Source organism: Canis lupus, chromosome 12 (assembly GCF_003254725.2).
Source record: "Canis lupus dingo isolate Sandy chromosome 12, ASM325472v2, whole genome shotgun sequence".
Taxonomy (NCBI): domain Eukaryota; kingdom Metazoa; phylum Chordata; class Mammalia; order Carnivora; family Canidae; genus Canis; species Canis lupus.
In genome coordinates this window covers 24,701,532-24,723,161 of record NC_064254.1, presented here as the reverse complement: position 1 = coordinate 24,723,161, position 21,630 = coordinate 24,701,532, and the positions used below count along the sequence as shown (strand labels likewise).

General features: G+C 35.7%; 1 protein-coding gene across 5 annotated transcripts in view; it reads right to left on the bottom strand.

Moving 5' to 3' along the window:
* PRIM2 (DNA primase subunit 2) overlaps positions 1-21,630 on the bottom strand; it is a 307,896-nt gene that overhangs the window by 281,514 nt on the left and 4,752 nt on the right. For 2 of the 5 annotated variants that reach the window (XM_035698082.2, XM_025419133.2), the window contains exons 4-5: positions 20,642-20,721; positions 18,725-18,845 (exon numbers count right to left, since the gene is read on the bottom strand). In XM_035698082.2, coding sequence (XP_035553975.1) covers positions 18,725-18,845; positions 20,642-20,721 — 201 coding nt within the window. Of the gene's footprint in view, positions 1-2,024; positions 2,055-17,747; positions 18,621-18,724; positions 18,846-20,641; positions 20,722-21,630 lie in introns of those variants that run through there. The other 3 variants (XM_035698083.2, XM_025419135.2, XM_049092213.1) reach the window with 3 other exon arrangements.

Below are 21,630 nucleotides of genomic sequence, written 5' to 3'. Positions count from 1 at the left end.
TGCCTTCATTTACATCATTTGGAAAGAAGTTAAAGGTATACAATTTTAACAGAAACACATAAAAAGCTCTAAGTCATAAATTTTCCTATAAAAAATACAGAACAAATTGAAATCTGCTAACCAGCATAATCCCTCAAATCCAGTTCAACAGAAAAAGCTCATTTCATATATAACATATATATATATATATGTGTATATATATATATATAATGTGTGTGTGTGTATACCTATCACCTTATATTTAACCCTAAGAGGGAAGTATTCCATATTACCGTACTCATCTTAAAGATTACCTCATGTTTATGAAACAGAAATAGAGGTAAATCTTTTGAACTGACTATTTTCTCTGGAAATTAACTCACTAAATATTCAGCACCATGCTTGAATCCTATAGGCAACTGAACTCACACTTGCCCACTTTGAATTCTTGGAATATAAAATGATTTACTTCCCAACTCTAAAATTAACCTGAACCCTCATCTGATTATCAATACTTTCTCCCTCAGTTCCTTTTAAGTACGGAATTTCCAACAAGAATTAATAGTATGTACTTACCATCCCACTTCACTCTCCCCAGGCCCTCTTTCCATTCCCATCACGGTTCATGGCTTGTCAGACAGACGCCCTATAAAAAGTTCCCATGCCCATCAAACACACTTGTTCCCTAGTGTGTTCTACCAGATGTCCACTGGGACATCTGTATATCTTGTCTCATCTATAACATCAGACTCCCCATTGGCTGAAACTTATTCTGCATCAAAGGGGAGACAAATGTACACATCTCTCAATTTTGCAGGCACTTTAAAATAGCTTTGTAACTTATTAATAGGCTTATAATAATTTGTAAACATACCCCAGAGGATAGCTACAAAGATACACACACACACACACACACACACACACACATATATAGATGTATGGCACTTTCCTATTTTATGTAATAAAAAAGACTTGATCACAGTGATGAATGTACAGTCCAAAAGAGCTACAACAACTCAAACTAAATCAAGTAACTATGAAAACAATATAGTAAGGGCCAAAATGATCAGAGAACTATGACTACCTGAAGGCCAACTCGCAAATATCTAAGAAATAATAATACACAAGTGAACACCAAAAACTATTTTAAAATTCAACATGTAAAACTATTAAATCAATGTAAAATCAATGTTCCAATGTTAAAGAAAAGCATCCAGAGCTTCCTAATAAATTCACATAACTGACATTACCAATACCAAATGACATTAAACAGTAATTCATGATCACTGAAAAGAAGGAATAAATGAAAAATGACAGGAAACAATTTCTAAGATAGAAGAAATTAAGATTTCCAACAACAAGGGATAAGAAACAAATTTTAAATATCATATTTAGGATAAGGAATATTATTTTAAAATAGGTAAAACTAAGCAACCTAAAGTTTACATGTACTTCTTTTCAGTGAACGAGGTAATAAGGTTACCAATCACAATGCCTTCACTCAAAAACCCTCCCTTTCTGAACAAACTTGACAATGGAACAACACTAGTTCTATTTAATATGCAGTGGACTTGTGACACAAAGAATATACTTCAATATATTTTAAGATGCTCACCTTCATTGTCCCTGCCACTCTGGGCTATTCAGATGAAAAGCATCCCGCCATTAAATCCACTAGTATTTCAAATCAGGTAAAAAATATTTTTTGACTGTCCTAAGATTTTTTAAAACATCAAAGTAAAAAAAAAAAAAAAAAAAAAAAACATCAAAGTAAATTATAAACAGCTATCAGACTCTGAACTGCAAGAGCACAGAGAACCTTTGTCTGAAAGGCTGACAGGTGTCAAAGCCTGACCTTTCTCTAACTGGTCAAGTGAAAAATCATTAATTGTATGTTTGACCTTACTCATTCACCTTTAATGTGACACAAGGTTAAGTCAATCAATTCAGAAATGAGATCCAAAATGCCCCCCAAAGACAGCAATATTTACTCATTTCTAATCCTTCCTAGAAATTTCAGATTTAAAATCCAAATTATTTACACAGGGTGCCTGGGTGGTTCAGTGGTTGAGCATCTAAAAAAAAAAGAAAGAAAGAAAAAAAAGAAAAGAAAAAACCAACCTTAAGATCTTTTTTAAAAAATTATTTACACATAAATCCAAGAATGAAAAATATCAGTTTTTCCTTTCTGAATACTTCACATTAAGGTTTTGTGTTACATATCTTAAAGATTCGGAATCTATCATCCACTAAAAACCCAAATACAAACTACAAAAGCCAAATTATCACAACATAGCCAGAACAAGAAATACAACACAAGAGTCTCCATCTGATAACTGACTCCATTTAACCCTCCTTCAAATTTTTATCCAAGAAAATTATATGAACTATGGCAAACTAAACACAAAATTTAAGAAAAAAAAATACACAAAGAAGTTAATTATTCCTTTTTCTGTACATATTACACTTCATCAAAGCAAACAGAATGCAATTTGGTATAACACTGCCTCTCCTTCTAACATAAAAATACATTTATTTTACAGAAAGAGATCAACAGAAAAGTCACTGCAGCTTTAGGGGCACCTGGCTGGCTCAGTTGGTAGAGCATGTGACTCTCGATTTCAGGGCTGTAAGTTCGAGCCCCATATTGGGTGGAAATTACTTAAAAATAAAATCTTAAAAAAAAAGTCACTGTAGCTTTAATGAAACTGAAAAGATAAACAAATGTATACAAACATAGAATCCAGATAAACTCTAAGATGTGTTTACCAGCAACCCAGCTTCTGTAACATCAAAGCCAAGATGGCCTTATGGCTCTCTACTTCCCACTCTTTCCCTCTGCCCCAAATTGGGTAGCAGGGTCTATAACACATCAGAGATGAGCTTATACAATAAATGCTAATAACTTTTCCGTAACTCTTGCTTTGCCTTGAGTCTAAAAATATCACTGACACCTAATTTAGTATAAAAGCTTCAAATAGGGGGGTGGGAGTGAATGGGTGACGGGCACTGGGGGTTATTCTGTATGTTAGTAAATTGAACACCAATAAAAAATAAATTAAAAAAAAAAAGCGTCAAATACAAACCAAATATTCCAATCAAACTGAAGAATAATGCACATGTCCATATTAGTGAAATGGTAAAAGCTGGGAAGTGGGAAGAGTCAAGGTAGCTGGGGGCAAGCTGACAAAAAGCATCTGAATTCAAGTGCTTCAATTACTGATATCAGTTGCCATGAGAGTATACTAAAAAAGAAGGAAAAAGGTCGCTGATAGTAAAGTGATAAATCTATCACAGGAATGGTTTTTCTGCCAAGTCTCTGCAATGCTTTCTCACTCTTTCCTTTCTTCCACGAATCCACACCATTAAGATCACTTGATTAATTTCTATATCCCACACTGCTTATTTCAAAAACATGTTTTCATACTCTACACACCTTCAATCAAAGTTCTGATAAACCTCCAGGACTACCTACATCCTATTCCCCCGACTAAGAATAGCTGAACTAAAAAAAACACAAAGTCACATGAGCAGCCAAAAGTTACAACCCCTTTTAAAACTGCATAGAAAATAAATAAATAAATAAATAAATAAATAAATAAATAAATAAAATAAAATAAAATAAAATAAAATAAAATAAAATAAAATAAAGCTGCATAGGATGCCCTGTGACATACAAAGGTAGACATTAATTTTCCATACATTCAATTTTCCAATCTTAACTATATTTCTACAACTTACTTTAATACATGTTAATTAAAATGTACCTTAAATGATCTGCAGAATGAAACAGAATATAAATACAATAATTTTAGCAAACTGGAAGCAACCAGTATGATATTAAAAACCGATCATGACTGCCAAGACACATACTTTTAGCAAGTGTGTCTCTAAGTGCCATAAATTCCAGTCTCCTATAATAACAAGATTCAAAATAGATTTTAAGTTCTTTTTTAATCCCAGTTAACATATACTGTTATATTATTTTCAGGGGTATAATACAGTGACTCAACAATTTCATACATAACCTGGTACTCATAACCACAACTGCACTCCTAATCCCCAAAACCTATTCAACCCAAACCTCTGTGCACATTCCCTCGGGTAATTATCGGTTTGTTCTCTATATTTAAGTCTGTTTTGTTTTTTGGTTTGCCTCTCTTTTTTCTTTCCTTTTGCACGCCTGTCTCGTTTCTTAAATTCCACATATGAGTGAAATCATGTTATTTGTCTTTCTCTGACTTATTTCACTCAGCTCCATCCATGCCATTACAAATGGAAAGATTTCATTCTCTTTGATAGCTGAATATTCCATTGCACATATATACCACGTAGTCTTGACTCATTCATCTATCAACAGACAGACACTTGGTTGCTTCCACAATTTGGCTACTGTAAATAATGCTGTAACAATCAGGAGTGCATACATTCCTTTGAATTAGTGTTTTTGTGGGGGACCCTGGGAGGCTCAGTGGTTTAGCACTGCCTTCGGCCCAGGGCATGAACCTGGAGTCCCGGAATCGAGTCCCGTATCAGGCTCCCTGCGTGGAGCCTGCTTCTCCCTCTGTCGCTGTCTCTGCCTCTCTCTATCTGCGTCTCTCATGAACAAATAAATAAAATCTTTTTTAAAAAAAAGAATTAGTGTTTTTGTATTCTTTGGGTAAATACTCCATAGTGTGATTGACAGATCTATTTTTAAGTTTTTGTGGAACCTCCATACCATTTTTCCAGAATGGCTGTACCAGTCTGCATTCCCACCAACAGTGCAAAAGGGTTCCCCTTTCTCCATATCTTCACTGAACACTTGCTGTTTCTTGTGTTGTTGATTTTAGCCATTCTGACAGATGTGATGTGATATATCTCATTGTAGTTTTGATTTGCATTTTCCTGATAGTAAGTGATGATGAACATCTTTTATGTGTCTGTTGGCCATTTGTAGGTTTTCTTTGGAGAAATGTCTGTTAATGTCTTCTGCCCATTTTTAATTAGATTAGTGGGGAGGGGAAGGAGGAATTGTATAAGTTCTTTATTTACTTTGGATACTAACCCTCTATCACATATGTGATTTGCATATATTTTTTCCCACTCTTTAGGTTGCATTTTAGTTTTGTTGATTGTTTCCTTCACTATACAGAGCTCTTTATTTTGATGTGTTCCCAGGAGTTTATTTTTGCTTTTGTTTGCCTTGCCTCAGGAGGCATACATAGAAAAAAGGTGCTACAACCAATGGCAAAAAATGTACTGCTTGTATTCTCTCCTAGGATTTTTATGGTTTCTGGTTTCCAAGCAGATTTTTTTTAAAAAGACTTTATTTATTTATTCATGACAGAGAGAGAGAGAGAGAAAGAGAGAGAGAGAGAGAGAGGCAGAGACACAGCCACAGGGAGAAGCAGGCTCCATGAGGGAACCCAACAGAGGACTTAATCCCAGGACTCCAGGATCACACCCTGGGCTGAAGGCGGCACTAAACTGCTGAGCCACTGGAGCTGCCCAGATTTTTTTTTTTTAATTGCAGCAAAAACATATCAAGTCTGATTAACAACAAGCTTCTCCAAATACAGACATTTACTGTCTCTATATCTGCCATAATATTACTAGTTAATCTAAACACCAGGCATAGTACTAAGAACTCTATATTCTCTAGTTTAACTCACAAATCTGTTGGTGATAATTAGAATTATCCTCATTTTATTTGCTTTTTAAGATTTTATTTTTTTTAGAGAAAGAGAGAGCTTGAGCAAGGGGAGGAGCAGAGGGGAAGGAGAGGGTAGGAGAAACAATCTCAAGCAGATTCCATGCTGAGCATGGAGCCTAACATAGGGCTCGATCTCACAACCCTGAGTTAGACACTACCACCTGAGCCACCCAGGCATTCCAGGATTATTCTCATTTTAAAAATGAGGAAGCAAGTACAGATTAGAAAATGTACTCAAAAAAAAAAAAAAAAAGAAAAGAAAATTTACTCAAAATCACATAGCTGTCAAGTCTGAGATTGAATTTTATGCTACCTATAAGTCAAAAGATAGCCTGTTACTCTTTAATGGATGCTGACTCCTGCATTTGAAACAAAGAAATGTATTACTCATATCACAAGAAGTAGCAAGAAAGCTAACATGTGTCATTCTCCTTACTGTCAAGTTCCTTGGGAGCAACATGACATAGTCCAGATAAATGGCCAAATAGAGTGGGTTTGCACTACATCGAGAAACACTGAGAAACAATCACTTTTATAGCAAGTAGTAATCAAGCCTCCTCTACATAACAGGAAGATATTTCATCCCTCAAAGTTGCATGCTAAAAACACAGCTGTGAGAAATGGCCTGGGCAAAGACTATCACCTGGATCATGACCATATTTTCTTGACATACCAAGCAAGATACGTAGGATCAGAAGAGACGGGGAGGAGGATTCCCAACACTGATACGTGTCAGAGGAGGAACTCAAACTCCACAAGTACAATACCCAAGTCTGGATGTTAATCACTAGTAATAAAATACAATCAAAAACTTTATCATTTGCTCCCCTAATTTAAAACTATAATTATTGGGGGATCCCTGGGTGGCTCAGCGGTTTGACGCCTGCCTTTGGCCCAGGGCACGATCCTGGAGTCCCGGGATTGAGTCCCGCATCAGGCTCCCGGCATGGAGCCTGCTTCTCCCTCCTCCTGAATCTCTGCCTCTCTTTCTCTCTATGCCTATCATAAATAAATAAATAAATCTTTAAAAAAATAAAATAAAATAAATAAAACTATAATTATTGAGGTCATTGAGGCCTCCCACTAAACATGGCAAATTGAACATAAATATTTCCATTACCTCCACAACAAAATGAAAATGACAATAATGGTATAAAAAGAATATAAACCACTAAGGACAAACAAAATAGTGGAGGAGGAAGTTCAACATGTTTTTGGAAAGTAGATAAAAAGTGCGCTTATTGAAAAGGAATAGGAAGCCACAACTTAAATTCCTGGAGAAAGAAATACTGAAAAGAGAGTGGGTAGTTATCTCAGAGAGCAGAAAACAATCATAAATTAGAAGCACCATATACAAAAAATGAAGAATGAAAAAAAAAAAGAAAAAGAGAAAGAAGTCAGCATACTGAACAGTGGGCCCCTGGCTCACTATGTCGGCAGTAAGACATAAATCACTATGGAAAGAAATTGGAGGCTTCCACTGAAATATTAACTTAGCAAGCGTCATCATTTTTTTTTAAAAGCAACTAAAGCCCAATAGTAGATAAGTATCTCATACACTTGCATGTACATAATATAAAACCTAATCTTCCAGTCCACTTTTTAGTATTTCAATCTTAAATAAATAGCCAAGGACCATTAGACACTTAAGAAAAACATTCAAGTGGTACCTGGGTAGCTTAGTTAAAGTCAGTTAAGCATCTGACTTTGGCTCGGGTCATGATCTCAGGATCCTGGGATCAAGCCCCACATCAGGCTCTCCACTCAGCAGGGAGTCTGCTTGTCCCTCTCTCTCTGTGTTCCCTCTGTTTATCCTTCCTCCTGCTTGTGCTGTTTCTCTCTCAAATAAATAAAATCTTTTAAAAATCCAAATTCCATGCACATGGAAGTGAAAAAAAAGCTGTGATAGCAATATTTACACCAAACAAAATAGACTTTAAAACAGAGTGGTCAGCACAGCATAACATAAATTTGTCAAAGTTCTATGTTGTACACCTACAACTAATGTAACATTGTGCATAAACTATACTTCAATCAAAAATAAAGCATTCAACATGAAAACTATCTAAAACAGATGAAATAAAGGAATGAGGTAAACTGACAAAGGAGCTAAAGAACATGACTAATAATCTTCGAAAGAGACAATACTGTATTTACTAAACAAAAACAGAAGGCTGAAAAAAGAAACAGAAAGGACTGCTAGAAGTTAAAAAGAGGACAGCAAAAAAAAAAAAAAAAAAAAAAAAAAAAAAAAAAAATTAGATAGGAAGTTTGGGAAAGAGTTGAAGAACTTCTCTTCTCCCACCAAAAAAAAGCCCAAAAAGATAAAGATTAAGCATCAGGACCAAAAAAAAAAAAAAAATATATATATATATATATATACACACACACACACACACACACACACACACACACACACACCAATCCAGGAAATACAAATTCTAAAAGAAGTTACAAAGAGAAAACAGAACAGAGAAAATTATCAAAGCAAGAACCAAAAGAAACTTTCTAAACAAGAGAACCTAAGTCCTCAGATTAAAAGGACTCACCAAATTCCTACTCCAATAATGAAAAAAGATTCAGACATCATTATGAAATTTCATGACACTAGGGTGAGAAGTGGGAGTGCCAAAGTTATAAAGTGAGACTCAAAGAATTAGAAATCAAAATGAAATTAAACTCTCAAGAGCAACTCTGGCAAGTGTAAAGTAATACAGTAATACCTTCAAAATCCTGATCAATTATTCCTTAAACTGTATACCAAAGCACACTTTGCACAAGTGTGACAAAAAAGAAAAACATTTTTACACAGCCAGAACTCGGGCAGCCCGGGTGGCTCAGCAGTTTAGCACCACCTTCAGCCCAGAGTGTGGTCCTAGAGACCCAGGATCGAGTCCCATGTCGGGCTCCCTGCATGGACTCTGCTTCTCCCTCTGCCTGTGTCTCTGCCTCTCTCTCTCTCTCTCTGTGTCTCTCATAAATAAATAAAATTTTAAAATCTTAAAAATATATATATATAAGCCAGAACTCAAAAATTTTACCTGTGTTTACATAGAAAGATAAAACTTGACAATAATAGCACACAGATAGGGGGTGGAAACAGAACTATGTGACAGCCAAGTTTTTGTACACTATTAAAAATAATTTTATGTTAATTCAAACTAGTCTGTTTCAAAATAAGAATGTTAAGTGTAATTATATAGAAGTGACTAATAACTCAGAAAAATAAAAGAAACAGACAGCAAGGAATTAAAATGGTACACTAAAAATATTTAACACAAAAGGCGGCAATAATGGAGAGTAAGAAAATAAAACAAAATGTATAGGAAACAAAAACAAATCATGAGAAAGTAAGATATAAAGTCTACCTTAACAACAATCACATTAAATGTAAATGGATGAAACACTTCAATCGAAAGGCACAGATTGGTAGAATGTTATAAAAAAACATGATCCAACTATATGCTATCTAATAGAGACACTACAGATTCAAAGATACAAATACAGATGAAAGTAAAAAGATTGTAAGGTGCTTGGGTGGCTCAGTCGGTTAATCATCTGCCTTCAATTCACTCATGATCCCAGGGTCCTGGGATCACATTGAGCTCCATGCGCAGCAAGTCTGTTTCTCCCTGTTCTTCCATATCCCCCGCCTGTGTTCTATCTCTCTCTCTCTCTCAAATAAATAAATAAAATTTTTAGAAAAAAGAAAAAAGATATATCATGCAAACAAGAAACAAAAAAAGATCTGAAATGGCTACCCTAATATCAGACAAAAAGACTTAAAAAAAAAAAAAATGTTACCAGAGATAATGAGAACATTTCAGGTAAAAGGATCAATCCAGCAGAAAGATGTAACAATTGTAGACATTTATGCACCAGAAAACATAGCCACAAAATACATAAAGCAAAAAATGGCAGAACTGAAGATAGAAACAGACAATTCAACAATAATATCTGAAATCTTCAATACCCCTCTTTCAATAATAAATAGAACAAATAAGATCAACAAGGAAACAGAAGACTTGAAAACACTATAGACCAATAAGATCTTACAGACTATATCTACAAAACACTATAACCAAAAGCAACAGACTCACATTCTTGACAAGCACACATGGAACATTCTCCAGTACAAACCATACACAAACCAGATCATAAAATAAGACTCAATAATTTTAAAAGGGCTAAAGTCATACAAAATACATTCTCAGACTAAAACAGAATAAAATTAAAAACCAAGTAACAGGGATCCCTGGGTGGCGCAGCGGTTTGGCGCCTGCCTTTGGCCCAGGGCGCAATCCTGGAGACCCGGGATCGAATCCCACATCGGGCTCCCGGTGCATGGAGCCTGCTTCTCCCTCTGCCTATGTCTCTGCCTCTCTCTCTCTCTCTGTGTGACTATCATGAATAAATAAATAAAATCTTTAAAAAAAAAAAAAAAAGTAACAGCAGCAAGTTTGAAAAATTAAAAAATATATGTAAATTAAAAACACAAAAAATAACCAATAAGTCAAAGAAGAAAACAAGGAAATACTTTGAAATGAATGAAAACAAAATACAGCACAGTCAAAACTCACAGAATGCATCTAAACTAATGTTCAGAGGAAAGTTAATGCAAATGCCTACATTAAAATGAAAAAATACCTCAAATCAGTAACCTAAATTTCAACCCTAAGAAACTATAAAAGCAAACAATCCAAAGCAAACAGATGGAAGAAAATAACAGGGACGCTTGGGTGGCTCTACAGTTTTGCATCTGCCTTTGGTTCAGGGCATGATCCCGGAGTCCTGGGATTGAGTCCCACATCAGGCTTCCAGCATGGAGCCTGCTTCTCCCTCTGCCTTTATCTCTGCCTCTCTCTCTTTGTCTCTCACAAATAAATAAATATAATTTTAAGAAATAATAACAATAATAATAAAGATTGATAAGTGATAATAATAGCAAAAATTAAAGACACAGGAATAGAAAAAGCTGTAGAAGAAAATTAAAACCTAATATTGGAAAAGATCAACAAAACTGACAAACTCTAGCTCAATGACAAAAAAAAAAAAAAGACTTAGTAAAATCAGTATTAAAAGAATGAGAGGACATCATTACCAACCTTATAGAAATAAAAAAGATTTCTGAAACTAATATAATATTGGATGTCTTTTTTTTTTTTTTTTTTTTTTTTTAGTAAGCTCCATGCCCAACATGGAGCCCAGTGAGAGGCTTGAACTCACAACCCTGAGATCAAGACCTGGGCTGAGATCAGGAGTCAGATGCTTAATTGACTGAGTCACCCAGGTACCTCTATATTTCAATTTTTCCAAAAGAGATTACAAGGAAATACTATGCATAGGTGCACACACCAATTAGGTAACTCAGATGAATGGACAAATTCCTAGAGAATACAAATTACCAAATACACTCAAGAAGAAATAGAAAATTGGGATAGACCTATAATAAGAATGAATTAGTAATTTTAAAACACCCCACAGAGATGCTTAAGCAGAGATAGACTCACTGCTTAAATTCTACCAAATGTTTAAAGAAAAATTAACACCAATCCTTCAAAACCTCTTCCAAATAAAGAAAAAAAAAAGAGCAGGATAGACTTCCAAAATCCTTTCTACAAGACCAAGATTACCCTGATTCAAAATCTAGACAATGAAATCATAAGAAAACTACAGACCAGGGACACCTGGGTGGCTCAGTGGTTAAATGTCTGCCTTCAGCTCAGGGAATGATCCCGGAGTTCTGGGATGGAGTCCCACACTAGGCTCTCCACAGGGAGCCTGCTTCTCCCTCTGCCTGTGTCTCAGTCTCTCTCTGTCTCTATGAATAAACGAATAAAATCTTAAAAAAGAAGAAAGAAAAAAGAGAGAAAGAGAGAAAGGGAAAACGAACTACAGGCTAACATCCCTTATCAATAAACACAAATACTAGTAAATACTAGTAAATCAAATCTGGCAACATATAAAAAGGATCATAAAGAGGCACCTGGGTGGCTCAGATGGTTAAGCATCTGACTCTTGATTTCAGTTCAGGTCATGATCTTAGAGTGTGAGATCAAGCCCCACATCTGGCTCCACACTCAGCATGGAGTCGGCTTGAGGTTCTCCCTCTCTCCCTGCCTGTCCCCACCCCCTGATGGTATGCACACTCTCACAAACAAAATGGATTATACAGTATAACCAAGAGGGATTTATCCCAGTAAGGTTGGTTTAACATCCAAAAATCAAGGAATGTAACACACCATACTAATAAATGACAAAAATCATATGATCATCTCAACAGACAGAAGAAAAGCACATGACAAAATCCAACACCCTTTCATAATGAGAATGCTCAAATAAAATTAGGACATTTTCCCAATCTGAATAAAAGTGTCTGCAAAAAACACATATCCATTATCATAGGTCACAGTAAAAGACTGAATGCTTTCCCCCTAAAATCAAAAACAAGGATGTCCACTACTGCCACTTCTTTTCAACATTACATAGAGCTTCTAGCTAGGGAAATTAGTCAAAAATAAAGAAATAAATAGCACCTATATTGGAAAGTAATGAGTAAGAGTCATCTCGATTTGTGAGACATAACCTCCTAAAGAATCCACTAAAACCTATTAACACTAACAGAGTTCCATTAGGTTGCAGGATACAAGATCAATATATAAAAATCAACTGAACTTCTATTCACTAGCAATAAACATTCCAAAAATGAAATAGAAAAAACAACTCCACTCACAGAGACATTAAAGGATAAAATATGGGGCACCTGGGTAGCTCAGTTGGTTAAGCATCCCCCTTCAGCTTGTGTATGATCTCAGGGTCCTGGGATCAAGCCCCACATCTGGCTCCCTGCTCAGTGGGGAGTCTACTGCTCCATCTACTCCCCCTTGCTCATGCTCTGTCTCCCTCTCAAACAAATAAACATAATCTTAAAAAAAAAAAAAAAGGAAGAAAGAAAAGAAAATGAATAAAATACTAAGAGGGGGCGCCTGGGTGGCTCAGTCGGTTAAGTGTCTCATTCTTGATCTTGATCAAACATCATGAGTTTGAGCCCTGCATTGAGCTCCACGATAGGTGTGGAGCCTGCTTAAAAATAAAATTAGATTAAATTCCTTAAAAAATAAAGAATAAAATACTTAGGTATAAATTTAACAAAAATTGTGCTTGATTTTGTTGAGAAAAAGAAAATCTTTAAAAATAAAAAACATCTCATGTTCATGAAGAAGATTTAATATTAAGATGACAAAACTCTCCAAATTGACCTACATGGTCTCTGCAATCCCAGTCTAAATCCCAGATGATTTTTGTAGAAACTGGTAAGTGAATCCTAAAATTCTTAAGAAAATCCAAGGAACAAAATGCCAAAATAATCTTGAAAAAATAACAAAGCTAGAAGACCCCTACTTCTCAATTTCAAATCTTACTATAAAGCTACAGTAGTCAATATTCAAGACTACATAGTACTGCCATAAGGATAAGCATACAGGTCAAAGGAATAAAATTAAAAGTCCAGAAATAAACCCATTCACAGTCAACTGACTTTTGACAAGAGTGACAGGGATCCCTGGGTGGCGCAGCAGTTTAGCACCTGCCTTTAGCCCAGGGCACGATCCTGGAGACCCGGGATCAGATCCCACGTCGGGCTCCCAGTGCATGGAGCCTGCTTCTCTCTCTGCCTGTATCTCTGCCTCTCTCTGTCTCTCTCTATCTCTCTGTGTGACTATCATAAATAAATAAAAAATTTAAAAAAAAAAAAATGACAAGAGTGACAATGTGATGAGGAAAGAAAAACCATTTCAACAAATGATGCTGGAAAACCGAACAGCTATATGCAAAAAAATGAAGTTGGACCCCTACTTCATACAGTATGCAGGAGCCTAAGACATACTGTTCTTAGACAGGCTCTTGAGTGGCACAGTTGAGTGTATGACTCTTGGTTTCAGCTCAGGTCATGATCTTGGTTCCTGAGATTGAGTCCTCCATTAGGCTCCACCCTTAGCACAGAGTCCACTTGGGATTCTCTTTCCCTCTCCCTGTCCCTCCCACTTGTGCACTCTCTCTAAAATAAATTAACTGACATTAAAAAAAAAAACCCTCTAAGAGAAAGCCATAGGAGTAAATCTTCACGACCTTCCTTTAAACAAAGACTTCTTAGATCTGATACCAAAGGACAAGTGACAAAAGAAAAAAATAGATTAGACTTCATATAAATTAAATACTTTGTGTTGCAAATGATACCATCAAATGACAATCTTAAGAATGAAAGAAAATATTTGTAAATGATATATATTATTATATCCAGAATATGTAAAGAATACTCAACAATAAAAAAAATCACTTGATTAAAAAATATACAAAGGATAGGACGCCTGGGTGGCTCAGCAGTTGAGCGTCCACCTTTGGCTGAGGGCATGATCTCCAGTCCAAAGATCGAGTCCCACATCAGGCTTCCTTCCTGCCTATGTCTCTGCCTCTCTGTGTCTCTCTCATGCATAAATAAATAAATAATTCTTTTTTAAAAAATTTACATAGGATTTGAATAGACATCCCCCCAAGAATATACAAATAACCGATAAGCACTTGAAAAGATGCTCAACATCATTCATCATTAAAGAAATGCAAATCAAAACCACAGTGACTTACCACTTAACATCCACTAGGATGGCTACATTCAAAAACAAATAACAATTGTGGGTGATACTGTAGAGAAAGGGAAACCATCATACACCAGTAAGATATAAAATAGTGCAGCCACTTGAAAAAGTCTAGCAGTTCCTCAAAAGTTTAAACAGAGAATTAATTACCCTATGACCTAGTAATTCCATTCCCAGATATATACCTAAAAGAAATAAGATAGGGACACCTAGATGGCTTAGAAGTTGAGCGTCTGCCTTTGGCTCAGGTCCTAATTCCAGGATCCGAGTCCCGCATCAGGCTCCTTGCAGGGAGCCCACTTCTCCCTCTGCCTGTCTCTGCTTCCTCTGTGTCTCTCATGAATAAATAAATAAAATTCAAAAAAAAAAAGAGAGAGAGAGAGAGAGAGAAAGAAGATATCCAGATATCCAGAGCACCAGAGTGGTTCAGTTGGTTAAATGTCTGCCTTCAGCTCAGGTCATGATCCCAGGGTCCCAGGATCAAGTTCCACACTGGGCGGGAGCAGAGAGCAGGGAGCATTGCTCAGCAGAGTCTGCTTCTCCCTCTGCCCTTTCCCCCTGCTTGCGATCTCTCTCACTCTCTCTCTCAAATAAATAAAGCCAAAAAGAAAGAAAAGAAAAGAAAAGAAAAGAAAAGAAAAGAAAAGAAAAGAAAAGAAAAGAAAAGATCCACACAAAACTTACACATAAATATTCACTGTAGTATTATTCCTAATAGTCAGCCTTTGGATTGTAGAAACAACTCAAATGTCCATCAACTGTTGAACAGATAAATATTATTTGACAATAAAAAAGAATGAAGGGGCACCTGGGTGGCTCAGTGACTGAGCATCTGCCTTTGGCTCAGGGCATGATCTACGGCCCTGGGATAGAGTGCCATATCAGGCTCCCTGTGAGGAGCCTGCTTCTCCCTCTGCCTATGTCTCTGCCTATGTCTCTCATGAATAAATAAATAATATCTTTTTAATTAAATAAATAAAAAAGAATGATGTACTGATATATGCTATGATATAGATGAAACTTTAAAATAACTGTGCTAAGTAAAGCATTATTCACAATAGCCAAGATATAGAAGCAACCCAAGTGTTCATCCACAGATGAATGGATAAAAAAGATGTGGTACCTATACACAATGGAATATTACCCGGCCATAAAAAAAAAATGCAGTCTTGTCCTTTGCAACAACATGGATGGACCTAGAGGATATAATGCTAAGTTAAATAAGTCAATCAGAGAAAGACCAATACTACACAATTTCAGTCATATGTGGAATTTAAGAAACAAAACAAAACAAAGAGACAAACCAAAAAACAGATTCACATACAGAGAACAAACTGGTGGTTGCCAGAGGGGAAGCAGGTGGGAAGATGGGTGAAATACATAAAGAGGATTAAGAATACACTTATTGGGGCAGCCCAGGTGGCTCAGCGGTTTAGCGCCGCCTTTAGCCCAGGGCGTGATCTTGGAGACCCAGGATCGAGTCCTGCATGGAACCTGCTTCTCCCTCTGCCTGTGTCTCTGCCTCTGTCTCTGTCTCTCTCTCTCTGAGTCTCTCATGAATAAATAAAATCTTAAAAAAAAAAAAAAAAAGAACACACTTATTGGGATGAGCACTGAGAATTGTACAGAGTTGTTGAATCATTATACTGTATTTCTGAAACCAATATAACACTGTATGTTAATTCTACTTTAATTTTTGAAAAAACAATTATGCTAAGTGAAAGAAACCAGTAACAAGTTATGATTCCATTTATATGAAATGTCTAGAATAGACAAATTCACAGAAACAGATAGTAGATTAGTGGTTTCCAAGGGGATGACAGATAGAGAAATGAAAAATGACTACCAACAGGTAGGATAATGAAATGTTCTCCAACTCTTTCCTAGGGTAATGAAATGTTCTAAAATTAAATAGTGGTGATGGTTGTACAACTCTGTGATTATACTAAAAACCAATAAATTGTACATTTTATTTTTTTCCCTTCCTCTAAATTGTACATTTTTATTTTTTTTTAAATTGTACATTTTTAAAGGCTGAATTTGAAGGTATCTGAATGCTATTTCAATAAAGGTATTATAAAATATTATATATGTGATTACATTTACATGTGGAATCTAAAAAAGCCAAATGCATGGAAGTACAAAACAGAAAAGTGACTGCCAGGGGCTAGGGGATGGGGAAAAATGAGACATTGGTCAAAGACTGCAAACTTCTAGTAGTATAATATCATAGTGACTATAGTTAATGATACTGTATCATATACTTCAAAGTAGCTATGAGAGTAAATTTTAAATGTTCTCACCATAACCACAACAAAATGGTAATTATGTGAAGAATGTGTTAACTAGCTTTATTGTGGTAAACATTTCACAATATATACCTGTCAAATGATCACCCTTAACACCTTAAACTTACGCAATGCTATACATCAATTATGTCTCAATAAAACTGGAGAAAAAAAGACATACTATATGATACTATTTATATAAAGTTCAAAAACAGCCAGGATTAATTTATGATATTAAAAGTAAGAGAGTGGCTAATTTTAGGTGGGAGACAGGGGGTAATGAATGGGAGGAGGCACAAGGTACACAGGTGACAGCAATATTTTATTTCTTTGGTAATGATCACTTTGTGATTCTTCATAGAGCTATACAATTATGATCTATGCACTTTTCTGTACATAATTTTAAGATTTTTTAAAAAAGAAACATGGTTTTTATTTTTAAAAATTTTACTTGACAATATACTAAGACACTTTAAAATAAAAAAAATAGATCTTTAAGGGCACCTGTGTGGTTCAGTCAGTTAAGCATATGCCTTGGGCTCAGGTCATGATCCTAGGGTCCTAGAATCAAGTCTCACATCAGGCTCCCTGCTCAACAGGGAGTCTGCTTCCCCTAACCCCTGCTTGTGATCTCTCTCTAATAAATCTCTAAAAGAAAAAACAGATCTTCTCAAGGACAACATTCATTGCAACAACAGGAAAAAATAACTATTTTTAATATGAAAGGATAAATTAACTGTAATAGATATTAGCAATAATGAGCTTCACTAAGGATCTAAGTTAAAAACAAAGGGGAAAATGAACAGAGTTTGTGTCAGATGATATCGGCTCAACATTTCTCCATGTCCACATAGACATTATTTAGAAATCTCATGGGGATCTTATGAGAAAGGAGAGAAATTGTGGAAAGTGCCTCCCTCACACATAAAATAAACACTAAATGTCTATCAAATGTTTGTTTACTTCCCTCATGCCAACTCTTTCCACCAACTCAATAACCCATACTGTTTCTAAAAATGTGGGTACATTTTCCACTTCTCAGGACGTCCTTCATTCCAACTTCTACTTTATTTGGCCTCAAGTCACTCATTCTAACACCAAACTTGAGACTCAGCGATCCTACCACCATCTAAGTCTTCTTTTTTTTTTTTTTTTTTTTTAATTTTTTATTTATTTATGATAGTCACAGAGAGAGAGAGAGAGAGAGGCAGAGACATAAACAGGCTCCATGCACTGAGAGCCCGACGTGGGATTCGATCCCGGGTCTCCAAGATCGCACCCTGGGCCAAAGGCAGACGCCAAACCGCTGCACCACCCAGGGATCCCCATCTAAGTCTTCTATAACAGAATTTTCCTGCCTTCCCACTGCAGCACAGATCAACCTAAAAGACATAAATCCTACTTTTACCCACAATAATTAAACTTGCTAAATATATCCCAGACATTTCTTCTTTTTTATATAGCTATGATATGTAAATCATTCAGATTTGTCTGCAAAATAATTTTTAAAGCTATTTAGAGATTTTTACCAACAATGGACTTTTAAAATAAAGTCTGAACTACATTTCATTATTGGAAATAAATATTAACTACCACTTCTCTTTTTTCTTTAATACTTTATTAGCTTTAAATTTTCGGCCTAAAAGATTCTAGTTAAAGATGAACCTTTATAGGGACGCCTGGGTGACTTAGTGGCTGAACATTCAGCTCAGGGTGGGATGCCAGGATCTGTGATCGAGTCCCACACTGGGCTCCTTGCAGGAAGCCTGCTTCTCCCACTGCCTAAGTCTCTGCCTTTCTCTCTCTGTAACTCTCATGAATAAATAAAATCATTTTTTTTTTAAATGAACCTTTATAAATTAAATTTTTTGTGTTTTCACAAGTCACATATTTAACAAAGAAATTAAATGTTGAGACTTTAGTACCAAGGAGCCCCTTTTCTTCTAGTCACAAAAAGGTAAAGGTTCATTGTAGCGCAAAGCCAACAGCTATTCTTTCAGGCAGGGACTTCAGAAGAAAATGTAAAGAAAAAGAATGCCACACATTAATATTAGCACTTAAGGCCAACAGAAAGGGATGAATGGTGAAAATGGATACAAAATAATACTTACAGCCTCAAACTGCAAATGGCTATCCTTTAAGAAATTTCGAATTTTGTCTTTGGGTAAAATACTGAATCGAAATCGAAGAAGATCCATTTCTTGTTGAATGAACCAGCGTCTAAGATCCTCACTGAAATGGAGACAGGGAAATGGTAAGTATAAATGAAAAGCCCAATGGTTATTTTAAAAGCCCACTGACAGGATCCCTGGGTGGCTCAGTGGTTTGGCGCCTGCCTTTGGCCCAGGGCATGATCCTGAAGTCCTGGGATTGAGTCCCACATCGGGCTCCCTGCAGGGAGTCTGCTTCTCCCTCTGCCTGTGTCTCTGCCTCTCTCTCTCTCTCTCTCTCTCTGTGTCTCTCATGAATAAATAAAATCTTTAAAAAAAAAAAAAAAAAGCTCACTGATTATTAAATCCAAAAAATTTTTATGAAATGAAATTCACACACAAGCAAGATCCCAACAGACAGAAGTTAAAAGCATACAAGTCCTCTATTATGATAAAGAGTATAGCCACATACCACAATCTTCCAGGGATGTGCTTAACATGGGGAAGGAGATTATGAATATAAAATTAAAAGAATTAAATACAGAATACCTTGAGCCTAGCTGATCATCAAATAATATAAAAGAAAATAGTTCATGCATTTAAGTGCAAAATAGTCATTTACATCAGAATATAAGATATTCTTTCAGTCTAAGATGGTTTCACCAATGCCAACTAAACACCAAATTTTTTAAAGATAACTTAATCTCTGAATAGGTTATGATCAGAGCAATTCTGAAAGTAAACTTTGCTTACAGCTTTATAGTTTATAATTCCACAAAATTTAATATGTGCAAGTATACCTCAAATTTTTAAAAGCCAACATACAAACATATTAATTCATAAAATACATAATGGACATTATTGTCACAAAAAAACTATACTACTGCATGTAAAATATGATTTAGTTTTTTTTCCAAAGTGACTTTCAGAGATTGTCAGCAATTCATTTACTGCATAAATTACGTAAACTGCACATATGTTTTTACAAAAGAAAAACTCCAAGACCAAACATGGTCAATAATTTCTCAGTTATTATCTTGTGATAGTAAACAATTTCAGGATTCTCATTTGATAAGCCTACTAATAGAAAGAGGAAAAAAAAACTTAAAATAAGTATGTTATGCAGCCAAAATTAATACAGAAAAAGAACACAAAGTTTAAAAAAAAAAAAAAAGGCAACTAACTCCTTCTCCCTCTGGGTGGCACTATATTATAACAAACCAACTAGCAAAAGAAAATATCTTAATCTAATGGGCACTAGCCCATACATCTCAACTCCTAAAAATCTGTACCAAATACAAGGGTATGTTTGAGTCATTCTTTTTTTTTCTTTTAAGATTTCAATTATTTATTTGAGAGAGAGAGAGAGAGAGAAATTGAGCATGAGCACAAGCAGGGGGAGTAGCAGGCAGAGGGAAAAACTAGACTCCCCACTGAGCAGGGAGCCCAATGTGGAACTGGATCCCAGCACCCTGAGATCATGACCTGAGCCAAAGGCAGACGCTCAATTGACTGAGCCACCCAGGCATCCCCGAGTCTTTATTTCTTATAAATAGTGACACTTTTTTTGTTTTCTGGGAAAGCAAAAGCCCTTCTTACTGAAATCCCCTCCAATTTCAAATCCCAAAGGAAGAAGCTGTCCCATGAAGCTAACAAGTGTTTCAACAGGTAAATTTTACAACAGAATTTTTTTCAATATTTTTCAGTAAACAACTGGCTTCAAACAATTCACTATAGCAGTGTTCAACTCATGAATCGCCAGTTTCTGATGTTATTCTGGGTTTTTCTATGGTCAGTACAATATATGTCAGCTTCCCATGTACCAATTTATAACCCAAGATATCAGATTCGACTGTGAGACTGTAAACGTGTACTCACGACTGGCAATAAGCAAGGCGTAAAATGAAGTGAGAAATATGATCTTTTCTTCGTGGTTCATATTCATCTTCTAAGCTTTCCTTAAGAATAATGGCACATGAATAAAATAAATGCATTAGAATGGTAACAAGTATATAAAGAAATAGAGATAGCATAAGCCAATGGTAAAGTAAAAGTTTCAAAAACAAATTTCATAAATATGCCCTCCAAGGTAATTACCATTTTACTTGTTAGCCATTAAGTGAAAATGAAAACTGAACTGATCTCAACAAAACCCCCTGGGTTTGGACTCTACTCTTTTCTTCCTATCAACCCCTCTCTTAACTTCCTTTCTTACCCAGCCTATACCCAGTTTTCTCATCTCTTCAAACACCCCTTGCATCAACCTTCAACTGCTTTCATTTAACCATCTGGCAAAAACCTAGATTTTAAATAAATCTACCACTACACTCTACAGATCTATTACCAAAATACTGAGAACCTCTGGGGGAATAAAATACACAATTACTGAGAATTTGGAATATTAAAAATTCACAACCTCTAACATGTACTGGACTTTTACAAGCACCAAGTGCTTATTTAAGTTCAACACAGTAAGAGTGAGCAGTCTTGAGGTACCAGGCACTATTATAACCATTTTTAATCTTATTAACCCATTTAATCCTTTAAAAAAAATCTGAGGTAAGTACTACTATATCCCTATTTTAAAGATGAGGAAACTGAGGCACAGGGATGTTATATAATTTTTCCAGGGTCACAATGCTTATAAGCAATAGAAAAGGGTTTTGACACATAATCATCTTTCCTCACTCTTAGAAAAGCTGTTTCAGTCTTCAATTGTTGAGCTAAGCTCCCTACCACACCACCTTCCTGTTCTCTCTCAACAGATAACTTCATCTAATTTACAGAAAATAAAGGCCACCGGGCCAACTTCTTCAGCTCCGAGCTTCTGCATCCACACTGTACTAGTGTCCCTTCCATCTCTGTGG